Source organism: Ochotona curzoniae, unplaced genomic scaffold, assembly GCF_017591425.1.
Source record: "Ochotona curzoniae isolate NIBS_2020 unplaced genomic scaffold, NIBS_Ocur_1.0 contig_64, whole genome shotgun sequence".
Classification (NCBI taxonomy): domain Eukaryota; kingdom Metazoa; phylum Chordata; class Mammalia; order Lagomorpha; family Ochotonidae; genus Ochotona; species Ochotona curzoniae.
This window is the reverse complement of record NW_024466502.1, coordinates 3,232,882-3,257,850: the sequence shown is the minus strand read 5'-3', so window position 1 is coordinate 3,257,850 and position 24,969 is coordinate 3,232,882. Positions and strand designations below refer to the sequence as shown.

Here is a 24,969-nt window from a genome sequence, read left to right as displayed (position 1 = left end):
CTCTGACCTCATCTTTCTTATTGACTCTCCTGTCAACTTTGGTGATTATTCCAGGTGCATCTGAAAAACCTAAGATTGTCAGCAATCTTAATTCAATGTACAATGTCCTTCTTGCACATAATGTAATAGTCCTAAAACCCCACGGTTCTGACTCCTGTCTACCACACTGTTAGCCTCATTTCATTGAGAATCTGTTTGTTTTGCTCTTTGAAAGCTATCCCAAATGTGTTTATCTGAGTTTCATTATAACTTCTTTTGCTGACTGTCTCTTCGCACAAATTGTTTTTCTTCCTCTCTAGCATTGCTTTTGATCAATCCTTCCATCACCCCCACCTCAGCCTTAGTTTCTCCAAAAGGCTTCTGTTGGCTACACCCTCACCCTTCTATGTGAGGCTGGCTACACCCTCACCCTTCTATGTGAGGCTGGCTACACCCTCACCCTTCTATGTGATGTTTTGCTCTTGACTCCTTTGACTGTCAAGTCTGCCCAAAAGGCAGAATTCTTACAGTGAGTGAATAGGGAGCCAGTAGATAGATTACAGCTCCTCTCCCAGCACTACTAGGAAACAGACTGTGAAGTTGCTCATGGCATAGCAGTGGCTCTTTTCATGTCTTTGGGAAGTGGATGATGTATTTTATTGAGACAGCACCAACAAGGAACTTGTAGGAACGGGGTAATCGGCCAGCTCAGGTGTCTGCTGACAATCTTTCACCCTCCTGGTTACTTCTGCCTTGTTTTGTCTCTTGGTCTCTGCAGTTTCCCATGGCAGTCCCAGTCAGTGAAGGGTCCTTCTGAAAGGACAGCTTGCCTCTGCTCGGCACTCATCACGCTGTTCTCTGCAGGCTCCGATCAAGCTTTGCAGGGCAACAGCCGTTCTGCCGTTCCTTTTCCATACTTTTGTAAAGGCTCAGTTCTTACAGTGTTCTACTATCCAGGTTTCCTTGATTCTATGAATGTGTCTCGTTATAGTTTGCACTTTCGGTTCAATGGGAAATGAGACAGCTGGGAGGTAAAATCTGTCTTCAGCTTGGACCAGAAGCCCCAGTCAGCAATGATAAAGCAATGATTTGCTCATCACAGGACCATGTTTTATCATCATATAAATCCCAACTCACTGTGGCAAACAGTGGTTTTTGAAAATTCATGTTCTGAGTTTATATATCTTTATTTTGTATCTGCTACAATGCTAATCTAACATAAATGTAACCCAGCATTTGCTTAAAAATAATTTACAGGAGGACAAAAACAGAACCTGTTCTCAAACTGCACATTTTTCTCCCTGAAGATGAAAAGAATGTCATAAATAACCTCTGACAGGTTTTGTAATTTTCTGAAGTTATTTTAAAACTGGGCAATAAAACAATATAAAATGGAAGATCAATTTAAGAAATCTAGAACAAATTCTTAATTATAGTGATCATCTGTAGAAAACATGAGACTTTGAATATGTGTATTACATATTTACAAATGAAAAGCAAAAGCTAGGGAGTAAGGTATGCATTTTAAAACAGGTCAGTTTTGAGATACATATACCATATCTGCAATGAGAAATTAGGCTTATATCATTGCACGGCCAAACAGTAATGCAATAATATATGGTTTTTTCTGATTGTTTTCTCATTGTTTTGTTTGGGGAAGCCTCTTTAGGGAGGCACCGATTCTTTGTATCTCATTTTCACTGGTTGGTTTGTGAGAATAGCACTCAGCTTACTTCTCAGGCTGTTTTCCTCCTGCCTAATACTCCTTAACACTTCACATGTCAGGTCCCCAAGAAAGCCTTCCTCCAACTTGCATGCTGCTACAGAGGATGATGTGATTCTTTGGGCATGAACCATGTCACTCATTCTCTTGGTCTCACCAGCATCTGGCACAATGCCTGGTACTGTGCAGATGTGACCAGCAACACAATCCCTTCCCCAAGGTGTCCAACCCTCAATCACCAGAATGTGTACTTATTTTATGATGGCAAAAATGGAGTTAAGGATGTCCATGTAATTATGTTGCCTGTTGACCAACTTGAAAATGAGGATATCATCCAGGATTGGGCAAATCCAATCACAGGTGCTCTTAAAATGGAGACAAGAGGCAGATGTGTAGGTGGGAGAGATCTTGTTTGTGAAGATGAACGAAGGCAGATAGGGATGCAAATAGCTGGAAATTGTCATCAGCTGACAGCTGGCAAGAAACACGTGACAGGGAACTACCATAGCAAGCACCAGGACCCTGCAGAGACCTTGAAGGACTGTAAGCCCATCTTCCACAGTGTCCAGAAGGGAGCATGGCCTGCAAACCCCTCACGCAGCTGAGCAACAAGGTCAGTGTAAAGCATCACATCTATGGAACTGGGAGGCACAGAGTCGTGGCCTGGGAAACCAGCACTAGAAAACAGGGTCTTTCATACATCCTTATGATAGCCTGCATGAAAATGAAAGGCAAAGCAGGGGGGACGAGGACCACCACACTTCTTAATAGTGACATATGTAGGAGAAGGAATCTAAACATGCATACATTCACCACATATATTCTTATAAATGTCCCCCTTGTACAGTAAGTGTAACAAGTATCTTAAAATAAAAGCAGAGATGAAATGAATAATACCCAGGAGTCAGACTACTCTCAATAAGTCACAGTTAATAGAATGTCTGGTAAGAAATAGTTATGAAGTAGTTATGAAACTTATAAAAAATTCTGTTGCTGCTGAGGTTTTTAATTGATCGGGATTTGCTCTCTTGGCTCTACCTTCAGACCAGAGAAGGTCTCCCCAAGAAGCAGATGAACTTATCCGGATAATAAGATGCTGGACTCTATGCTTGGTATATGCTTACAATGAAGGTGTCTCAACTGAACTTGAACTGTGGTCTCACAACAAGGTGGAGGAGTCCACCATGGGGGGAGGGTTGGGGGAGGCGTGGAGGGAATCCCAGTACCTATGGAACTGTGTCTCATAATACAATGTAATCAATAATTTAAAAAAATAAATTTAAAAAATTCTAATTAAAAGAGTGTAGAGAGCTATGTTAGAACATCAGTTCTGTTAGTGTTTACTGCTGGATTTTGTAGGAATTATGGAAAGCTATTTAGTCTCAAGATTAAGTAGATTAAATAAACAAAATAGACTAAATCTGTTCAAGATTTCTTCTTTCCTAAATTTAAATGCTGAGCTATCGTATTAGAGAAATACCAGTTGACAAAGCCCCTGACGACATCTTGTCTCTTGACACCGCAGGAATTGCTAACTTATGCCTGAATTCATTCTCCATGAACCGGTCCCAAACATCTCCATTCTCCTAGAGTGTGGGTCCAGCACCAATAGGAAATCCACCTGCTAGCACCAGACATGCGCTCCTTGAGCTGTAGGCTTCCATGCCCATCCACATGACATGTTGCTAACTACACCTCATTCCTTCTGCTTGCGTTAATGAATGACTTATTTCTTGGCGAAGGGAGCAAATGAGACGAACAGAGACCAAAATCACTCTTTTCTTGTAAAGGCTGGGAATTTGAAATCTGCCCAGGAATTTTGTAAAATTGTTAAGTAAAACTATCAGTCTATATTTTCTTTGAAAATTTATGATACCAAGGCTCAAAGTGACAAAGCAAGCAATTCCAAATGGAAATGGAAAAAAAAATCAGAAATAGAAAGTCCCTAGGTAGGTTTTCATTGGCTCATGTTTTTCTTTTCCAAAGATTTATATTTTGAAGTGGAGTTCTGAGAGAAGAGTACAGACAGTGTCTGATTTTACCAAGGGGAAACTCACTGCAGTTTTGGGAAATAAAAGGCTTAACATCTTTCCTTATTAAATCAGCACATACTGGACACGGCTGCCCCACAGCATTGCAAATGGACTCAATTCTTTCAAAGGGAGACATTTGGTGGAACCTGCATGTGCAAGTCTTTCTGCTCTCCAGGACTGACGCCACGTGTCTGTGAGTCCTGAAGTCCTTCCGACTGGCCACTCTCGCTGCTCTGTTAATTCATATTTTGTGCTTCCTGTACGCTGATTTCATTACAACTTCTGAAGTGCACAAACTTGTTATCAAGTAAAGGAATGGATTCTATTTTTTAATCAAATGATATTGCCTGCTTCTGCTTCATTTCAAAGTTGTGAGGTATTGCTCAGTTTCAAGGTCAGTTGGGGCCATTACAATGAAGTCGCACAGAATAGGAGCTTCAACAACGAAGTTGTCAAGGGCCTGACAGTTCAAAGGCAAGATCTGGACAGGACTGGTGAGTTTTGAGGGCCCAAAAGAGGGTCTGTCTCTGGCCTCTCTTCCTCTGCTGCATGTTCTCCCTCTAGATGTCCATGTGTGCACTTGTAGCTACAGTGTTTGAGCTAGATCATGGCCCCTTCGAACTCATCTCTTAAAGGCTGAGAGAGAGAGAGCCTGTGAGGATACAGCAAGAGCGTGCACCCTACAGGTCCAGGAGAGAAGCTGCAGAAGAAACTGAACTGCCCACACTTTGATTTTGCACATCCTTCCTGCAGAACTGGCAGACGAGGTCGGGCTTATTAAGCCACACAGTGTGAGATGTCTTGTGAAGCCAGTCCTAAATGACTAAATAATATCATTGGGTTAGGACCATTTTAATGACCCCATGTTAACTTGACTTCCTCCCACAAAATCATATCTATACAAGGTCCCATTCTGAGACGTTAGAATTAGGATCACAGCATGGAAACGATGGTGGTGGGGAGCCAGCCGCCACCTGTCACTCTGTAACACTTAGTCTGGGCCCCTGCTCCTGAGACTTAGCCCTCATGTTGTATCTAAGGCATTCTGTGTTGCAATCTTAGAGGTTGGCCTGAGCAATGGAGCCCCATGTTGCTGCTGTGAACTTGACAGGAGCATGTGCCAGCAAAGAGGGGTGCCAGGGCAAGAAGGTTTTCAGAGTCCAGTAATGGTCTTCCTGGTTTTGTGGCTGTCTGGGAAGAAGGTGTGTGCATTTGAGTGATGGGTATTCCTCATCTTCCTGCTTTGGCTCGAAGGCAGAGACCTGTACAGCTTCTTTCCCTCCACAAGTCCCCAATCATTAATTGCTTCTCAAGTATTGATTTTGTGTCGCCACTTAGGGGAATACAGGAGACAGTCACCACCAACATGAGCTCCTGCTGGAGCCAGGGACAGGCACATGTGATCTGGGACATGTAACCACAATGTGAGATGCTCAGGGCCCAGTTGATTCTGACCTAGCTTTGGCAATGGCTGAGGAGGGGATGGGGAAGAGTGACAGGGAAAACCTCTCCCTGGGTGTGACATGGGGTGTAAAGAAGCAATGATGAGGGCTCAGCATGATGGCGCAAGTGGTTAAGGTCCTCGCCCTGCACACCCGGGATCCCATATGGGCGCCGGTTCTATCCCGGCAGCCCCGCTTCCCTTCCAGCTCCCTGCCTGTGGCCCGGGAAAGCAGTCGAGGACGGCCCAAAGCTTTGGGACCCTGCACCCACGTGGGAGACCCGGAAGAGGCTCCTGGCTTTGGATCAGCATAGCATCGGCCGTTGCGCTCACTTGGGGAGTGAATCATCGGACGGAAGATCTTCCTCTGTGTCTCTCCTCTCTGTATATCCGCCTTTCCAATAAAAAAAAAATAAAAATAAATCTTAAAAAAAAAAGGAAGCAATGATGAGGGGAAAGTACCATCCCTAAATGGGATCATTATTTTGTTTGCAATGGGAATTATTTTCATTTTCTTTGCAATATTTTTTTCCATTGTTGCCTAAGGAAGTTGGACTTCTTTAGGATTCTCCAGCCCACAAACAAACTAACCTATGGAAAATACCCCAAGTCAACCCCAAAGTCTTTCTTTTCCTTGCTCAGTATAGCAGGGGTATCAGTGGAAGCTTCCATGAGCTCATCCTTACGGGGACGAGTGAGAGGTGGAGGTCTATCAGTAAAGAAAAAGCAAACCCAAACAGACGAAATGGTATTACAACTACTAAGGTGATACGGTGAGCCAACGAAGTAACAGGTGAACCGCTCCTAAAGGAGTTTCATTGCAGCTTCATATATTCAAATTTCCTTTTTGTTTTTTCAAGGAAGGTTGTACCTTTTCCATCAGTGCCTGCTGACCTAAGATGGTAACAACCCTTCCTGAGTTCTAACAGTGACTTTAAAGCCATGTTTAAAAACTGATTTTTCCATTTTTGAACCTAAAAAACTGCCTACTTTAATTACCTATATTACCTGTGAAATATTTCTATTTAAAGTACACGTTTGTACAATCATGCGAAGTCTACATATATGATTATATAATGATATATATGGTAGTGCTTCTGATATGGTATCCACATGCACACTAGAATGAGGTCGTTTATGCCTGGAACCATTTCCACAAACATTTCAGACACTTTGGCTCTCTTGTGCAGGTACAACCTAAAATGTCCCACTGACTATCCTGTATGGCCTCTTCGCCAATAAGCACAAACTTCTCTACAGAAAAGTGAGCCGATAGCTTTGTCTTAAACCAGAAAAAAGAATTATGTAGGTTATAGAAAGCTTGTATTGTTCATTTTTAATGGGATGTGTGTTGCAGAATCCGTTAAATCTGTTTAAACCGGCACTGGCCAGCCTGAAAGCTGCGGCCAGGTTATTCTCTGAATTCCCTACCCCAGCTGGTTTTCCACAGCTGTGCCTTAACAAGGACCTTCCCAGGCTACCTTCAGGATGGGTGGCAGGTGGCTTCCCGATCCACTTGTAATGCAGGACCTGGGCTCACAGGCTGATCTCATTTCCAACTCATCAGGTGTGGGATTAAGTCCACGAAAAGGCCACGCTGACTTTGCTAGCTGGGGTTTGTCCTGACGCAGAGAGCCTGCATTCCTGGGCAGTGACTGAACTGTTGACAGTGGCCCAGCAAGCACAAGGGTCCAAAGTGGGGTATCTCCTTCCCACTGGGTCTCCATGGACTCAAACACTTTGAGATTTCATTCATCCCAGGAAATCCCTTTGGCCAAGCTTTCCTTCCTACAGCTCATCCGAATTCTTCCTTTGGCTTACTGCTCTGGTCACCGCTGTGGTATATCCCTCAGATGGGACAGGACACATCCACTGTATGTGCACCATTACTTCTTCCTTGTTCTAGAACACCTCTCTCAATGCTTGCATTCACCTTTTATGTAAGCACGGACTAGCTGGCATGGCTGTCATGGCACCGAGGCCTTTCCAAGCTTGGCTTGATCAGAGGGTGGATTTTCATGTGGAAGATCCAGAAAGGAATACAAGTATTTATTAGGAACAACAGCTGCCCCTGTTGCAGGCTGACAGCTCTAGGTGTCTCTGACGCCTTCCCTTGGAGGCATCAAGAAGACAGTTACGAGCATCCTGCCCAGCGCACCTGCCTGCTGCCACTGGGGCAGGCCAGGGGGCAGCTGCAGGCCTGGACCATAAGTTCAGGCCTCATGCTGACCCAGCCTGGCTGCTTCCTGGGGCCTGTTCAATACCAGTCTGGACAAATTCTCTGGCAGTGTCTTTATTTTTCCTCTTAGATTAGGCCAAACATAGCTCCGGAAAGCAGCAGGATTTCCTTGGGGCTGCTGGACTTTGGCAAACCAAAGAGGGGTTTTGCAGGTGACCTTGCTGGCTTAGGGGCCTTGATGGAGACGCCCCGCAGTAGCACGGCCTGGCCACGCGGCGGCGCCCACCTCCATCACATCCTAACCCCTTTGTCACCGGAGGAACAGCGTGGTCCAAGGGCTTTCCCCGAGAGGCGAAAATGTCACCTTACTCTTGTCACCGTGGAATTTAGAAATTCTCAAAATACGGTTCCTCTCTATTGGCCAGCGTTGATGTTGAGCCTCCAGTTTCCCTGTGCAAGACACGGCGGCAGATCTCGGGCGTCTCAGCAGCCGGGAAATGACCAGATCTTGTTGCCATGGCACCCTCAGCCACGCGCACAGTTGCAGGTAAGCAGTGGGTTGGGGAAGCCTTCAGTGGCGTTCCTGTAGCGCTGCCTGCCCGCCCTGCTGGGAGCTGCAGCTGCTGAGGTCCCCCTGCTGTCCCCTGGCGTGGCTGGCCTGGGGTGACCCGGGCTGGGTAGTACGCTTGCGCCTGGATCCACTCCCCAGGTCAGTTTGCAAACGTCCCTTTAGAAGAACTAAGAGAGGCATCTAAACGCCATTCCTTCAGCACCCTAAAGAGGGCTGCAGCCCTTGGTCCTGACCCCTCAGACAGCCACAAGGACCAGAAGTGGGGTCACGTGCCCTCAGAGCTCTCATTTCTTCCTCCCTTTTCTGTGTCCCTTCTTCTTCTTTAAAAGAAGGCTTTATTTATTTTTATTGAAAATGCAGATTTACAGAGAGGAGAGACTGAGAGAAAGATCTTCTGTCCCCTACTTCACGCCCCAAATGGCCGTAACAGCTGCCGTGGAGCCATTCAGGAGCAGGAGCCAGGAGTTTCTTTTGGGCCGTCCTCGACTGCTTTCCCAGGCCACAGGCAGGAAACTAGATGGCAAATGGACAGCAGGGACAAGAACCGGGGCCCACATGGGATCCCGGGCATGCAGGGCAAGGATGTGGGCACTGAGCCATCCTGCCAGGGCTCTACTTATCCCTCTCCCAGCCCCCTTCCTTTCTGTCTTTCTCCATCTCTGACTCTCTCGATAAGACACTGCCTCCCAAGGCTTCAAAGGCGGTTAAGCAGAACATGAGCGAAAGATAAACATGTAACCTCTCCAACTCCAAGCCATGGGTCCGCAGCATGGCCTTGGTGGAGAAAGGCCACGTGAAACAGAATTTAACAACTGTTACCGCAACCACTGGATGTGCAGAACTTTCCCCATGGTGCACCCATCCCAAGGGCTGAGACACACTTGGTGTGGGAGGATGTCGGGGTGTGCCCTCGAGGTGCCACCTCCTAGAAGGCTGGGGACCAGGAACCCCCTCACCATCGAGGGAACTTGCGCCTCTCTCAGATGACGCCTGTCCCTCGGTTGTTTATAAGGGGCCTGCTGGTTGCTTCTGTGGAGGCTGAGAAAGTGTGAACCATCTCAGCCAGAAGGAGGGGGTCTGTGTCCTTCCAGAAGCGGCCGATGAGATGCACTTCAATGGCGGGGCCATGCCATCAGTTTGTTTCAAGGAGATTCCATCTGTCCCTTCGGCTCGCAGAGATGAGTGATTATAATTTTCAGTGTACAGGATGGGAAAAATATTAGATTTTGAAAAAGGAGAACTTCCTGGAGGCAAGGTCAAGATTGACCTTCCCGCTGAATTCCCTTGAATGAAATCATGCTTTGTGAGTGTCCTTGCGTGTCATTCACCGAGTCACAGCCTGGCAGGCTTGGCAGGTCTGGGACTGGAGTGGTACCAGGGAAGGACAGTGCCATGAGGTGGCCATAGGTTAGCCTCAGTCCTGGTGTGAGCCCTTCTGAGTACAAGACAGACCTCATTCACAACGCTCAAAGGGACCTGGCATGGCCCATGGTCACTGCGAACCTACGTGACACATCAGCAACTCAGACCTTCTCACACAGCTGCGAGAGACGAGCCCCACTCGTGTCTAGGCATTTGAGTGTCACGGCTGTGCATGTGTGGGTAGAATCGGTTTCCCCACAACAGACTTTGAGGTCTCTACAATCTCATTCTATTCCTCCTGGGGCTAGTTCTCTTTGCTAACCTGTCCCAAGAGGCAGCCACTCTGGGCTCTCCCTGGCAGGGAGGCAGCAGCCAACAGTGGCAGCAGAATGACCTATCTCTTGGTTGGGTCCAGCAGTCTGGTCTTGAGGGATGTCCACAATTTAAGTTGGCAGACAGTGGCTATCAATGACAGATGCAGAGCCCAGGGTCACTCCTTAAGATGATAAAATGCCCTCCAAGTGGATTCTGCACATTTGGAAGGTGCATGGGACCAGCTGACGGTGAGGGCAGCACAGTGAGGCCCCCCACGCCATGCCAACATCACTCAGAAAACCTCTCATGGAACTGGCGTTTCCCCAGGCTCAAAGACAAATCGCTCTTTCCCCTTTACTTTTCCCTAATGCCACAGTCACGGCTAGGAAGAAACTGTTCTGAATCTCAACAACAGTACAAGTGGCACTCATTGCCGTGCTGCGCCGAGAGTAAATGCAGCCTCTGGTTGGTTGGTCTCGGATGTGTATGGAGACGGAGGGTGGACATCCACATGTCAGCTCCACAAATGCAGACAAAGCCTGAGTCCTAATGGAGGAAGGGGCAGATACCTCAACCTCCGTGTGTGTGTGTGTGTGTGTGAGAGAGAGAGAGAGAGAGAGAGAGAGAGAGAATGTGTTTGCATGTTCACGTGTGTGCATGTGTGTAAAAACTACAGATCTACTCTAGAAAAAAAGCAATATACACATGAATGCACTCATGACATTTGCAAAATGTTTTATGACACAATCAAGAAATGACAGTCTTTTCTTGAGGTTTATTTATGACAAATGCTCTGAGAAAGTAAAACTCAATGAATAGGCTCTTGCTGGTGAATGCTGTCTTGGGCTGGAAGAAGGTATGTCAACATTTCCACCTCACCCCTGCTCTCTCTCTCTCTCTGTCCCTCTCTCTCTCTCTCCCCTCTCTCTCCTCTCCCTCCCCTCTCTCTCTCCTCTCTCTCTCCCCCAAACAATAACTACACGAGAAATGATGGAAGTGCCCAACCAGCTGCACAGCAAGCATGACTGTTAAAGCCCTTTCATGTCACAGACCACTTTCTATTCCGTTTTCTGTAATCTTCATAGCACATCCCTGCGGCAGGCGTGTGCTGCGGGGTCGGCGTGGGGAGAGGGAAGAGGGAGTCATGGCTGCTCCTATTTTACCAGTGGTTAGATGATGTCCCACAGACAATGTGTGCCAGCCAACCTGTGTTTCTCAGCTTTCAGTGATGGCTGGGAGTGTGAGGAGTGGTCCAGCTCATGGGGAGACTGCCTCTGGCCAGCTTCTCACCCAGAACAATACAGGTGGAAGTGATTCAAGTGGTGGGATTTGTTCTTGCCCTGGGCATCTCAATGCATCACTGTGTCCTGGAGGCCAGCAGCAGATGGGGAGCTCCATGTCCCTCTACACTTAGGACAATATTATACTCTTACCCTGAACACCCAACACACCGTCCCTGAAGCCACATGCCCACAAGGGTGCCCTGGACCAGCGTCCTACTGCAAGAGGACACAGGCAGGCTTACCCAGCACTGGCAGACCACAAGGCTTTCAGGGTCTCCTCTTCGTCTATCAAGTCCCATGCCCACTCAAGTCTCTGTGTTCACATGAGGTCTTGCATGCCAGGTACAGAAGATCAGAGCTGTGGTGGGTGTTTTGCCCAGGCTGAATCAGCAAGCAATGTTCCTAGATTCCTGTCTGTCCCATCCAACACACACTGTCCCTCAGCTGGATGACTTCGGAGGCCTTTCTTCACACCGTTGGTTCTCATGTGAGTTCGAACAGCAGAGAGTAACCCAGAAAGCTCACCTGGCGACATACACTTGCTACTCGTTTGAAGAAGTGGCCTGATTTTCTACAGCCTGCTCCCATCCTCCGTTCTTATGTTACATGCAGAGGACAATACAGGCAGAATCTCTAAGTCTAAGAAGTGTCATTCCCCTTTGCCTTACCCTATGTGGCCATGCTCTCAGTCACAGCACAGTCACGGAAGCATGGGAGCCGGACCCTTCTGCAACCAGCCTGTTACTAATGAAATCATGGAAAACTAGCAGCGCATCATTAAGGTTAACTCTGTGGACAGAAGCACCAAAGCCAGCAAGCAGCCCATCGGGGAGCTCTACCACAGGACCTGGACGAGCCGTGCCCTGCACTCTACCTGTGCAGATGAAGCTGGACAGGCCTCCGTAGATAACTTCATCGTTGTCCGGCAGGATAAAGGGACACCGCGTCTGGACCTCCAAACAGTATTGCTTGCAAGGAATCGTCTTTCTGCAGTTGAACTGTGTGACTTCAAAATACTGGGAACACAGCCAGGCTTTGTAGACAATCTGGAGGAAGAGAGAGGAAGAGAGAGAGAGAAAGAAGGAAGAATTAACATCACGGAGGGATGAGGGCATGGTGACCCCCAGTGAAGGGGGCTGGCTGTGTGAGGGGTGCTGGGGCTGCAGGTACATCACCAGAGAACTCTCACTTTAGACCACGTCTTTACACAATGCCAGCTGCCAGGGCTATGAATGCAGTCAATGCCAAGGGCTTGCACTAAGGCGAGGGCCAGGTTACAGTGAGCCCTTGGCACAATGCAGAAGGTGTGCTGGCTCATTCGAGAAACAGTGGCTTGAAGCAAGGATCTGACATTGTGAAAGCCTGAGGATACATAAAGTGAAATGGCAGGGCGCCTCCTTGCTTTGGTTGACAAGGGGCTCCCAGGCCCGCGTCTGTTTTCCCTCTGGACACTAGGTGGCGAACAGAGCTCCACAACGCCAGCCTGGGCGTGGACAGCAGGCTGCTAGGAGCCTTGCTGCTTGCAAAAGCACAGAGCCTCTCCTGCCAGCGGCCTCCTCTAGTCAACACTCAGCAAGTGTGGGTTGGGGCCCCAGGGGAGACTCATCAGAACCGCAGTTCTGAGCGTTGAGCTGCAAAACCACATCTAGAAGAAGTTTCATACATGGAGGGCAGATTGCGGCTTCAAGGATTTTCTTGTTTTTGGCAGCACTTTGGGCAAGTAAACATCCAAAAAAAAAAGCAGAAAGTCATTCAGATAACACAAAGCACCAGTACCCTCCCCAGTGTAGACAAGCAGCCAGGTTCTGTGTGTCCAATATAGTTCAGGTAAATATCGGCTGGGGGTATTGTAGTTGGCACGATGAAGAACTTAGAGCTGACATACACATTAAATGACAAATCCCTGCGGATAAGAGCAAGAATACCAGCCAGCATTCACTGACTTTACACACTCGCCTCAGCTAGTACAAACACTTTCCCCTGCTGACAGAGTGCGTCAATTCGTCACATTTAGCGAGGAATCGTAGTAAGAGAAGTGGAGCATCAGAACCCTTTGTTCTTGGTAGTGACTCATTTTATATGAAAATGATTTTTAAAGAACCAAGGGCATCCCAAGGGAGTTTCTGGACAAGTGTTAAGGCAATACAGGCTTGCAAACCACCGGCCACTGTCCATGTTGTGTCAGGAAGTCTGTTGAACTTTCACTTACTGCCTTCAGTTCCACACAAAGCAATATGCTTTGAGGTATTAAAAGGGAGATATGGATATGATTTTGGAGAGCTAAAATAAATTACTATTTATTAAGTCATCAATTGTTCATAGTCCTAAAATTTGTTTGGAAAACATACACATGATGATATTTTTTTAAAGATTTTTTGAATGGGTTGTAACATCAAAATCTATATTAAAAGCTGCACTTAGAAGGTACTGGCACAGTGGCCAGGGAGGCTAATCCTCAGCCTGTGGCTCCTGCATGCTATGGTGGCACCGGAGCCTGTCCTGGTTGCTCCACTTGTTAAGCAGCTCCCCAATTATAGCTTGGGATAGCTTGAGTGCTTGGGCCCCTGTGTCCACATGGGATGCCCAGAAGAAGCTCCATGTGGGGAATTAACCAGTGGAAGGAAGACAGCCCTCGCTTTCTCCTCTGTGTGTGTGCGATACTAACTCGAAACTCTGTAATCCAAAGACTAACCTAGCTGAAGAACCCAAGAATCCTCCAGGTGCAAGTGGGACAGTGGTGGGAGTAGCTGTGTGGTGGGAGTAGCTGTGTGGTGGGAGTAGCTGTGCGGTGGGAGTAGCTGTGCGGTGGGAGTAGCTGTGTGGCAGTGCCGGGTGCAGGTGCTCCTGCAGTGCTGTCAGAAAACAGAGTGGCAGCTTCAGTCTCAGAAGGGGCAGTGAAAGAACTCCCTATGCATACATCAGAGAAAGACAAGACTCAAGACTCCATGGATGCTTGTGGATGACATCATGTGACACAGCAGTTAGGATACAGCGATGGGCTGTGGATCCTCTGTGTCTTGGGCATAATCAACTCTGTGAGAACTACAAGAAGCCACTAAGGATTTTTTTGTTTTTTTGTTTTTGTTTGTTTGTTTTGTTTTGTTTTTTATAAAACTCACAGTCTGCATGCTGCCAGCTTTCTTATGTCCAGAACATTTTTTTTTTATTCGAGTGCCACTGTGTAATTTAGAATCATGTGTTTATTTCGGTGGGCCGAAACATGCTCTCCTCGCTGGTTCCTGCCTGCAGTTTGCTCTCCTGTGATCACTCAGATGATGAAGGTTTCCACGTAGTACATGGCAGCTCATCAGGCAACTTTTGACCCACACGGGCAGACCTGCAGTTCTTCAGCGCCATCCTCTGTTCCCTCCAGAACACAGGGATTCTATCTGGGGTTCTGTGAAGGCACCTGCTCTTCTGGCTCATTTCCCTCAGCTCCAACACCTCTTTTGTTCATCTGCTTGAGTTGACGACACTTTTTTTCCATGAACATTGGTGTTGGCCATGGAGAAAACATAGACTTCCCCGGAGAATAGCCAATCTCAACTTCTGCCTCCTTCTCCCTCCTTCCTACTTTCTCTGTCTTGGGATCAATTCCCAGGTGTCTGCATAGGCAATAAAGATGCCTCATTTGAATATTACATGTATTCTAACATTTTAATTGCAGGTGTAAAAGATGTCAGAAAGCCACTGGGGAGAAAGATGTGAGCTTGAGACAAAATAAAACCAGGAGAGAGATGTGTTGTCTGCAACTTGAAAGCTGAAAGCCATGAGGCAGTTTCCATCTTGCTGTGGTCTTTCTTTCCCTGTGGAAGTATGTTTATGTGCAAAGAGGCTTTTCATGCATGCAAGACATCCACTAAGATATCTCATCCTAGACCAGAAATGCTTTGCATGGAGGATAGGAGACTGTTCTCTGACCTTGAGAAAGGTCAGTGCACAGCGAGGTGCCGAGTCAGCAGGAGTTTGAAAACTGTCAAGTCAAGAGCAAAGAAGCCCTGGGGTGTCGCGGGCGGGGGTGCAGGCAGGGGGCCTGGCACACCTTTGCAGAGGAGACAATATTTCTGTGCTGAGGACAGTAGTTTACAAAAATTTGGAAACAGAAATTCAAGGCAAGATGGAGGCCACATAGCTTAACGTTGCTACAATAGGAAGAACAGCTTCCTCTGCAGAAGAGCTGCAGAAGAGAAACAAGTTAACACCAGGGTTGCTGAGGTCTCCGCAGCTGGAAACAGTCAAATCGGCTTTAGAACACTTTGCCAGAATGCCGGAAGGAGCATTCCAAGGCTTGCAAGGTAATTGGTTCCAAGATACTTTCTAATCACTCTGTTTTTTTGTTTTTGTTTTTTTGTTTTTTTTTTTTTTTTGTAAGAAGCAGGTTGCAGAGGATCTTCTTTGGTGTCACAGAGCTAAGAGGAACACAATGATTAATTTGGGAAAGCATGACAGGAATTTCCAACAAATCGATCGTATGAGCCAAAGTGAAGGTAACACTCCACAGTATAATGTCCCTAAGAACACTACAGCGCAGGGAGTCAGCAATCCTTAGCCTTCCCCTGTACAGATCAACAACAGATAAATTGCTTGGCTATGTGTTACTGACTAGGATAAATGATTGTATGCAGGCAAAGAATAATTTGGGAAAGGAAAGCAAATACCTGTACCCAGATCCTGTAACAAGAAGGTCACAGCAAACCATGTTCTTATGCCATGCGGGGTCTGTCCATATGAGGGAGTCAAGTTACTCCAGTAGGTAGTTATACTCTTAAAGGTTATTTCCCATGGCCTGTTTACGTACACTCTTGCCCTGCTCTGAGCAGTGAGTGACTGAGCAAAAACTCCATACTGCCTCTCACACAGCAACAAAGAGACACTCTGAACTGGTGTGGGATGAGTGATAGACTAAATTACGAAGCTGTCTAAATGAGAACATGAATCCTACATAATGGTTGCATACCAATGCATTTTCTCCTTTCTTATTTTTCCCAAGACACACTGAGACTTGTTGGGGAAGCCTTAAGGTGAGAGAGGTGATGACAGCTCTGTCAAGGCACTCTGCTTGGGAACTGCTGTAATCTACTTCATCTTAGGGGACTCAGAAAGTGAGGAAAGTAAGGGAGAGTCTGGGTCTGGGGTCCCTGGCGTTCCTTGGGTCCCTGGAACCTCCCAGACTCAGAGTCCGGAAGGCCATCTAACTGTGCCTGTTGTTTTGAAAGTGGGGATTCTGATGGACCATGGATGACAGTGGTGGAGGAAGGCAAGGACTGGGCCTGGATGTAAGGATGTGCATGTGAGTTTTGTTATAATATATTGTATTATTTAGAAGGTACCACTGAGTGTGTTTGCATTTTTAACATATTCTCTATATACCCATACATATGGATTTGAATATTTTCAGTGCCAAATCATGTGTTTCCTCAAGTCACTTTCTGTCAACAGCATTTTTGAAGCCTTTGCTGGCTTTTGGTGTGGTGGCCATCCTGAGCCCTTCCCCCACCTACCGGGGAATTTGGTGTCCTCTCTACATTTTTTTCTGCTTCAGAAGCCCTTGCCTGCCACAGCCTGTTGGAGGATGCCACCCAAAAGAGCTAAAGTGAGGTAAAGATACCAGTGTGGGGCACTGTGTCTCATGACCTCCCTGCCGTATTTCTGATGAGAACAGCAATGAGAGAAGCTGCTTCACCGCTTCCTGGTATTCATGGCACATGGCATCAAGCGGTGGGACTCTACAAAGGGATGTGTCAGGTGTAAGGAAAGATGAGCCTGGAGTAGCCCATGTCCAGCTTTGCTGGCCCTGCAGTATTTAGGTCATGGGGTAGGGAATGGCATGACCGTCTGTGTGGACCTGTGTCCCATTCAATGATAGCCATCTATGGAAAGCCATTCACAAGATGGTCATCAATTGCATGTTTCCAGTAGTATGTCATGATTTCATTACTTCTGCATTACATTTGATTCCTTGCTTCAAATTCAAGTTTACACTTTAAAGCTAGACACAAATTTGTATCGTAGTTATACAAGGAAATGCACAATGTTTAATGGAAATGAGATTATATGTGATTTCTGTGCAAAATCGTGTGACATGCATGCCAAAGTTTTTTGCAATACACATTGCCGTGATCTTATGCTACATATGTATTACAAAATGTTACTGTCACAATGCTTTGAACCAAAATCAATTCCATTTGTCATGAAGTTTGTGAGGAAACCCCTTATGCTAACTAGCAGAAAAAATGAGCATGTTGGCTTCCAACTTGGGGCAGCAAGAAGAGTGTTCGGAAAACCAGTGTCCTCTCCGGTCATTGCTACATTTACTTCCCCTGACCTTGGTAAGGGCTGACGTTCTTTCACAGCAGTGTCGTTTGCTGGTGGATTTTATTAAGACTGTCCCTGTCAGCCTGCGTGCCTTAGTGGCCTGAGTTCTGGGGCTGTCGGAGCGACGCCGCTGGTGATGCAAGCCACGGCCTGCTCACGGAGTGCAGGTTCTAAGTCGGGGTGGAACTCAGACATTCACATTCGCAACTCTGAATGGCTGCTTTCTTCTCTATCCATTTCATGCTTGGTGAAATCACGCATCTAGGTTGGCTACTTGACCTCTGCAAACCACTCCAGGCCTTCTGCAGTGCCCGTTGCCAGGGGATCCTACCTTAGAGCCTTCATTTGCTAGTCCTTGTCAGAGTAATTCCTTTAAATGGAATTTATTTCAGAAATCATTTGGAACCTTTCGATACCCTCCCTCTCTTCACACTCATGTGAGTGTGAGCGTGTGTGCATACACACACACACACACACACACACACACACACACACACAGAGAAAGAGTCCACAGTTGTTACCAAACTCAGGACTTTGTGACCTTGTCCTGCCATCTGTTTCCTGTCCTCTGAGCTCTGCGGCGAGGACAAGTGACGTGCAGGTCACTGGTGCGCCGTGTACTTTGCAGCCCCTACTCCCAGGCGGCTGTGAACTTCCCGCAGCCCCTGTGACCTCCTCGCTGAACCTCCCCCGCACCTGCTCTGAAGATTGTTACCGTGGTGAACTTAAGTGAAGCACCATGCGTTCTTCTTTCTGCTTCCCTTTGCAGACTGTACATGCTTGGAATGTTTTCTCTTGCACTCAGAGTGCTCTGCATGAACATCGTAGAAACTGACCTTGAGTCAGACTCTCACTAGAAACAAACAAGTTGTCAGGTTTACACAGAAATATCTTGCGGTTTGGTTAGTGAGAGTCAGTTTGCTTGACCCTGAGAGCCTGCATGGAGCAGAAACTCAATCCGTGAGCCTTGATGTCCTGCTAACTTACCAAGTCCTGAGAAGACCTTTGCAAATGACCACTAATGTAGCAGTTTTTGAAGGCCAAAAAGAAACATGCTAAAGATAGACATGTTTGAAATGCTACTTCAGGTGGTGAATATCTTTCCCAACAGAGCTTAGTTTCGTTTTTGGGGCACAGGATGCGGCTAGATTTTCAGAGAGACAGGGCAACATGTTCTCAGCGTGTGGGATTCCTGGGTAGTCTTCAGGGTTTGGGAGGAAGGAAACCAAGGCAGAATCTTTCTTAAAATCTTAATATTATTCTACTAACATTTTGAAAGTAGTTCATACAGCTTAGTTTGGGGTTTTTGACAGACGTTAATGACCTACAGTGATTCTATTGTCCACCCAGAAATGAATATTTATGTAGTGGTAATGCGAGTGAATCCCACAGTAAGTAAGCAACCACATCTTCTAGCATGAAGAAAGACCTTTGCGTATGAGATTGTCTTGCCAGGTCATCAGGCTAGTTACAAAGACGGCAGAAGCTCTGTTAAGTGCTGGAAAGAAAGGCAAGCTGGCTTCCAACGAGGCTCTTCCCGGAGCTGGGTCCAGGGTCAATGTCACAGCCTTCCTCAAGAGCCATTTGAAAGGAGGAATGGGGCAGGAATACCTGGAAGTGCCTTACACAGACCCTCAGATATCACATGGTCGTCCACACTGCTGGCTGGAACCAAGGCTGGCTGGCTTTCTTTCTTTCTTCTTTTCTTTCTTTCATAACAGCTGATGGTTCTATTAGAATTTCTACCTCTAAAATGGCATCAAGAGCTTTAATAAAAAAAATCAGTTTTGGTCTTTACAGTACAAGTGAGTTGAGAATGTCAAAAGTGTTGAGGTGGCAAATCAATCTTCATAAGAAAAGGAGATAGAACTAAGTAAGAAAGTTAAAAGTAGCATCAGGTATTCACAGGAAAAACATATTCACCAAGGACAAAAAGGGAATGTGTTAGGTTCCCGACTTTGCAGGACTCATTTAGTAGCTAATGGATGCATGATGATTAATAAATGAGCAAGTATTCCATTCCAGAGACGATAATGTGTTTTAGAAAATACCAAAGCACTCGTAGAACTCTAAGTAATCAGTGTACTGAAGACAAAATCCAAATGAATTCACTTTGCATAAAGTACATAGTATAGAGTTTAGAGGAGCCTTTCCGCTTAGTAGAAATACACAAATAATATCTAAAGAAATCTAACCCATGTCTTGCTTATATAACTTCCAAGTAACGTTTGGAAGATTTGAAATAATAAGCTACATATAAAAGTATCTGGCAATGTGATGATGTTATAGTCGTGTACCTTCTAGAACTAGGGTATTAATGCAGTTGATACATGCCTACAGTCGGTACTTCTAGCCATATCGTCAGGACATTTCTGTACCAATAGGAACCCAAACACCTGAACCATCACTGCGACCTCACGTTGGAGGCAGAGCCGGAGCAGAAAATTAAACCAAAACATTCTGATGTGAGTTGGGGGCATCTAACCTGTATCTGACTGACAGTCTGAATGCTCATCCTTCTAATTGTGTTAGCAAACATATACATTGATTTTATTTCTTAAAATTTAATTTTCTCTTGATTTAAAATCAATCTGAGTCAGAAAATTTCTTTTTAGTTTCCTAATATAAGAGAAATAATGTCATTATTTATAGGCACTTTGAAAAATTATGGGAAATGAAATAGTAAAAGCTTATTTTAGTACAATCAAGTGAAATTCATGCATCATATTTTATATCACATATTTCTTATCAACTATTTGAAACCATCTTTTTAAGCTGTGTAAATGCCTTGATGGAAATTGTCTCTTTTAATCTGTCTTTTTAACACAGTACAAATGGAAACAGATTTGCATTTTCTATGGAATTAAGTGAATAATCAAAACATATGGTGCTGTGCTTGAGTCTTACAGACCTATCTCTGCAGTAACTCAGGCCTGTTTTCCTGTTTTGTAGGAACCACCAGCCAACTGATGCAGACTCCACGACGATTACTGCAGGTGAGTTCAGTCTCCAGAAGCAGCAGGTAGAACAGCAGCTGATGAAGTCCACTGACACTGGCGGACACTCACTGTGGACTGCGTCTGCTGATGACGGGATCAAAAGCAGTAGCGTGTTTACTCCCTACAGCAAGACTTTGAGGGTGGAATAGTGCTTCTCCTTTTGCATGGATGGCCCAGGAGGATTAAGTCCCCAGCGGAAGTGACCCAACTATGCTAAGATGCCAGAATGCAAACCCAGAGTCCACACGCTTACACATCAGCCTGTTTGGCATCTATGTTTACAAAGTGCTTTGTATGTAACGGATATGCAGTCCATGGATGTCAACTGACGTTGTGTGTAGCATCTTTCTGCTCAACTGTTTTGGGAGACTTGCTGAAATATGTGGAACTACTGCATGCCTGCCAGGAACAGTAGAAGAAGTTCTTTGAGGACACGCCTGACTCATCTCTTCCTGTCTATTTCATCTCCAGCAAAACAGTTCTCTTCTTATTTAGGTCAAATCTCAGGTATGTCTCTACAAGGCTTCCATTTTTACTAAACATAGTTACTGTGCATCTCCACTTAGGTAATGATCTGAATGTAAAATTTTCCCAGTAATTTTTGTACAAGAATCCCACAACTATCCCGAGCTAGATACCTTGATGCCTGTACCTGCTGCAGTTCTGACTCATCGTGTATCTCGTACTGTCTCCTGACACCTGCATGTGGACTGCTTGAGTCTTCATTCTTACTTTGAACATGCTGGTGTTGGGGCAGTGTTTTTCTTTGGTGTGTGTAGAGAGCCCTCCATGTTTCACCCTGTACCTTGATCTACACCTGGTTGTGAGTGTGATATTAGAAGATGCTATATTTAAGACACAAACTGTGGGAAACTCTAGGGAAGATGCGTGTCTGTGGAAGCACTTGAAAGCATGGAAACAGGGATTGTTGGGGCTGGTGTGGTGGCATAGCAAGCTCATCGTTTGCTTGCAGGGCCAGCAACCCATTCAGGCACCAGTGTTTGTCCTGGCTGCCCCTGTTTCATTCCTGTTCCCTAAAAATGGCCTGGAAAAGCTGCAGAGGAAGGCACAAGACTTTGGGCTACTGAACCCACATAGGAAACTAGAAGAAACTCCTGGTTCCTGGCTCCTGGTTTAGGATCAGCTCAGTTCTGGCTGGTGCCACCACTTGGGGAATGAATCAGCAGATGGAAGAATCTTTATCTCTGTACCTCCTTCTCTTTGTATATATACCATTCCACTAAAAAATAAAATAAATCTTAAAACTGAATAGATAGTGAAGATGTACAAATTCTTTGGATGGAAATGCCTTGAGGACTTAATGCTTTGGAAATGTTGGAGAAGTGCATTTATTTGCATTTATCTTATTTGTTAGAGCTTCAGTTAATAGAACCAACCTCATAATATCTTAGAGATAATAAAATGACTAGGCATGCATCATCAAACATAAAGTATAATCAAATCTCAAGAGACTTTGCTAATGATTTGTGTTGTCAAAGACCAGACATTAAAATGTCAGTTCTTCAGGTGAAACATAAAACGGTACAAGAAGCAACATCGCTTCGGATTAACTTATTCCCTCAGCATTTATGAAGTACCTATTATGTTAAGAGCATATGCCAGGACACATTGCTAAAAATATTAATTGGGGCTGGCATTGTGGCACAACAGGCTAAGCCATTGCTTGCAGTGTTGGCAGCCCATGTGACCAACATATTTCCCTCTAAGATACCTGAGAAAACAGAGAGATAGAGAGGTATCATGCATCTGCAGTATACAACACCAACCCCTAAAGTCAACACATTTTGAAGAAATTACTGGTTGTTAATCTGAATTTTGTATTAATTTAGATAATCAATGGTAGAAGCAATGGCAAATCATAAATAAGATTAATAAGTACTAGAATCTATTCTTACCTTTTTTTGGGAAAATATATGTATAATAAAAATAAGATGTACTTAACAATATTAACTCCTATCATTGTTCTGAAATGATATCTTTATTGTCAAATTGACAGTCTAATGCAGCGAAATCAGACTCTTAATTTTTTTTTTCTAGGCAATCTTGCTTCTCAAGGAGGTACAAAGAAGGATTCACTGATATAAAAAGTTTTGAAATTAGAGAAATTAGAAAACAATCAACCCTGCTATCAAAAGCAAGAGGTCTAGAAATTAACGAGTTAGAACCATAACCTAACCCATCCCGTATGCATTGTCACATTTATCTAACACACATGCCCCGAATGATTCAGCCCTTCTGAGTTGGTCGGATTGCCAATTGGAGCCACATCAAGCATGGAGAAAGACAGAGCGGCTGATGCCCTGCTTCTCTGCATGAGAATTTAACCCCTGATTACCCCAGGAGCTCGTCCAACAGCCGTCTGCTTCCTGGGGTTTAGGCCAGCAAGCACTCAGTCGATGTAGGAACAAAGTCATAGGAATGTTTCAGTGTTTTTTCATGTCATTTTGCTCATAATTTCAAGTATAACACTGTTTCAACTGGAGATACCTGGGATAAATCATACACTCTATTTTAGATCTGGACATTCTAGCATTTTGAAAGAGTACTAGATGCAGGGGGGCATGTTAGTTCTTAATCTCATTTAACCATTTTTAATGAGGCAATGTATCATGGGACATGTGTGCTCATCTGAGCTCAGTGCCAATCACGAGAGTGGTGAGGCACTCTCAGGCAGATGGCTCTCCAAGGACAGGGGTCCTCGTTGCGTCAGCTCTGTGATGGAGAAAGCGGCAAGACAGGCTGCACGCTGGAGGACATGCAACACCTGCAGCATAATTAGGCTCTCCAAAGCTGTTGGTACTTTCAAAGTGCTTTACAGAGTGTTATTATGCAGTAGGGACACCTTTGGCTCAGCGGCTATCCTTCTCAGAGCAGAGTTCAAGAGAGCAGGGCGAGAAGTCTGTGGGCCATTCGGAGCGGATGGGAAGTCCGGAGGAAAGATTGTTCATCAAGAGAAAGCAGCAAACCACACCACAAACATTTATGTTTTCATCCCTGATGTTAAATCAATTCCCCTCTCCATGCCCTGACTCAGGAGCAGAGATCATTAAGAACGTATTTAAGTGCTTAATTGGGTTTTGAAGGATGTTTCTCCATTAACATTAATTAAAGTCTCCCTGGGCTCAAGAAAGCTTGTTTGCCAGGTAGGGGTTTTCTAGGTTCAAGTTTCTTACCATTGCTGCTTCAGCAAAATCACTTTTGCTGCTTTGGTTAAACAAAGCTTCCGAGGCTTCCAGAGCAACACAGTAAAGAAGAGGAGCCTATCCAGTCAGCGAGGGAAGATTTAGAGAATTTAAAGAAGTCTCTTGGCCTATGAGTTTTGTCCTTGAGAGACAAAATAATTAGAATTATAGTGAAGCAGCGTGTGAGTTGCTACCAGACTGGTGTTCACTCTGGTGGCAATGCAATCTTCTAGCTTTATAGATGAAAACAATTTTGAGTAAAAATTATTATTGAGTTATGAGCCTACTAATTCCACCAGATTGACTTACAGGAAATTCCTGGTTTGCAATTATGCAATTATGATTGTCAGATAAAAACGGCGATTTCATATGCTGTAGTTTAATTAACACCAAAACAATCTAGATTTTAACAGGAAAGAAAAATCAGTTCTACTCAAAGCATGTAGAAAACCTTTTTGTGTTAGCTTTTATTGTGTGTGTGTGTTCACTGACATGCTTCTGTTGACCTCCAAACATCCTCACCCAGTTACATTTTTGTATTTCAAGATGTAAGATATATGTGAAAGAATGACAAACGTCAAGACTATAAATACTGCTTGCTTGGTAGGAATTATGAAGAATACAAGAAAGCTGCGAGCATGGGAAACGGAAGGCGTCTGAGAGGGTGCAGGGGAGGAAATAAGATGCCAAGTGAGGCAGGAGCAAAAATACACACCAAGGAAGACTCCATGATGCAGACATTGGAAAGCCAGCAGCAGCCGAGGTAGTCTGACGCGAATGACTTGTAATTTACCACCAGACAACTAAGGAGAGTTGAGTTTGAATTGCAAGCTTGTCAGATAGAGTCTTTATAAAATAACATGAACTATTACTAAAAATATGCACCCAGGATGGAGCTGGGAGTACGAGAGAGAGAGTTGTGAAAGAGCATGTGATCTAAGACTGTGCACACTGCACAAGAATCTTCAAATACAAAAATCCATACACAAAGAACACCTTCCCATTTTTTCAGTTGTTCATTTCTGTCTGTGTTGCTCAAATGTCCCCCCTAATATCAATCACCTTAAAACTTACACATATGTAATTTCCTGGGAACTAAAACCTCCCAGTACATGGTTCTTTCATTGATGCACACAATAGATTTTTCCTGCCTGTGCTATGCATAACTGTGAATCTGGGGTTGTGTGAATGTCAGATAACATGTGTTTCTGTGAAGATGTTCCCATGACATATCTGTATCCCATCAGCTCTTGCTTCTCAGCTTCGTATCAACCAACGTTTGTTTCTCATTGGTTGATTTTGTTCAAGTCCTTCGATAATAACAGAGAGGCATATGAGCTATACAACCAGTGATCGTCTTGCTTGAGAGAGCACTGCTTTTTCATGTGTGAGCTGACTTGTGCATTTGAAAAGCAACCTTGAAACAATTCCATAAAATACAGCATCAAGTTACAGTGGAAGGAGAAAGGAAAATTCTAGATACCTTTCAAAACTCAGCCTCACTGATGACTAGACTGTCTGCCCAGTTGCAGGAAAGCAGTGAATTTTCAACTTTTATCAAAATAA

At 45.1% G+C, this 24,969-nt stretch overlaps 1 protein-coding gene across 1 annotated transcript in view; it reads right to left on the bottom strand.

Moving 5' to 3' along the window:
* NALF1 (NALCN channel auxiliary factor 1) overlaps positions 1-24,969 on the bottom strand; it is a 466,554-nt gene that overhangs the window by 6,227 nt on the left and 435,358 nt on the right. The window contains exon 2 of the mRNA XM_040991008.1: positions 11,761-11,932. Within this exon, the coding sequence (XP_040846942.1) occupies positions 11,761-11,932 (172 nt within the window). The remainder of the gene's footprint in view (positions 1-11,760; positions 11,933-24,969) is intronic.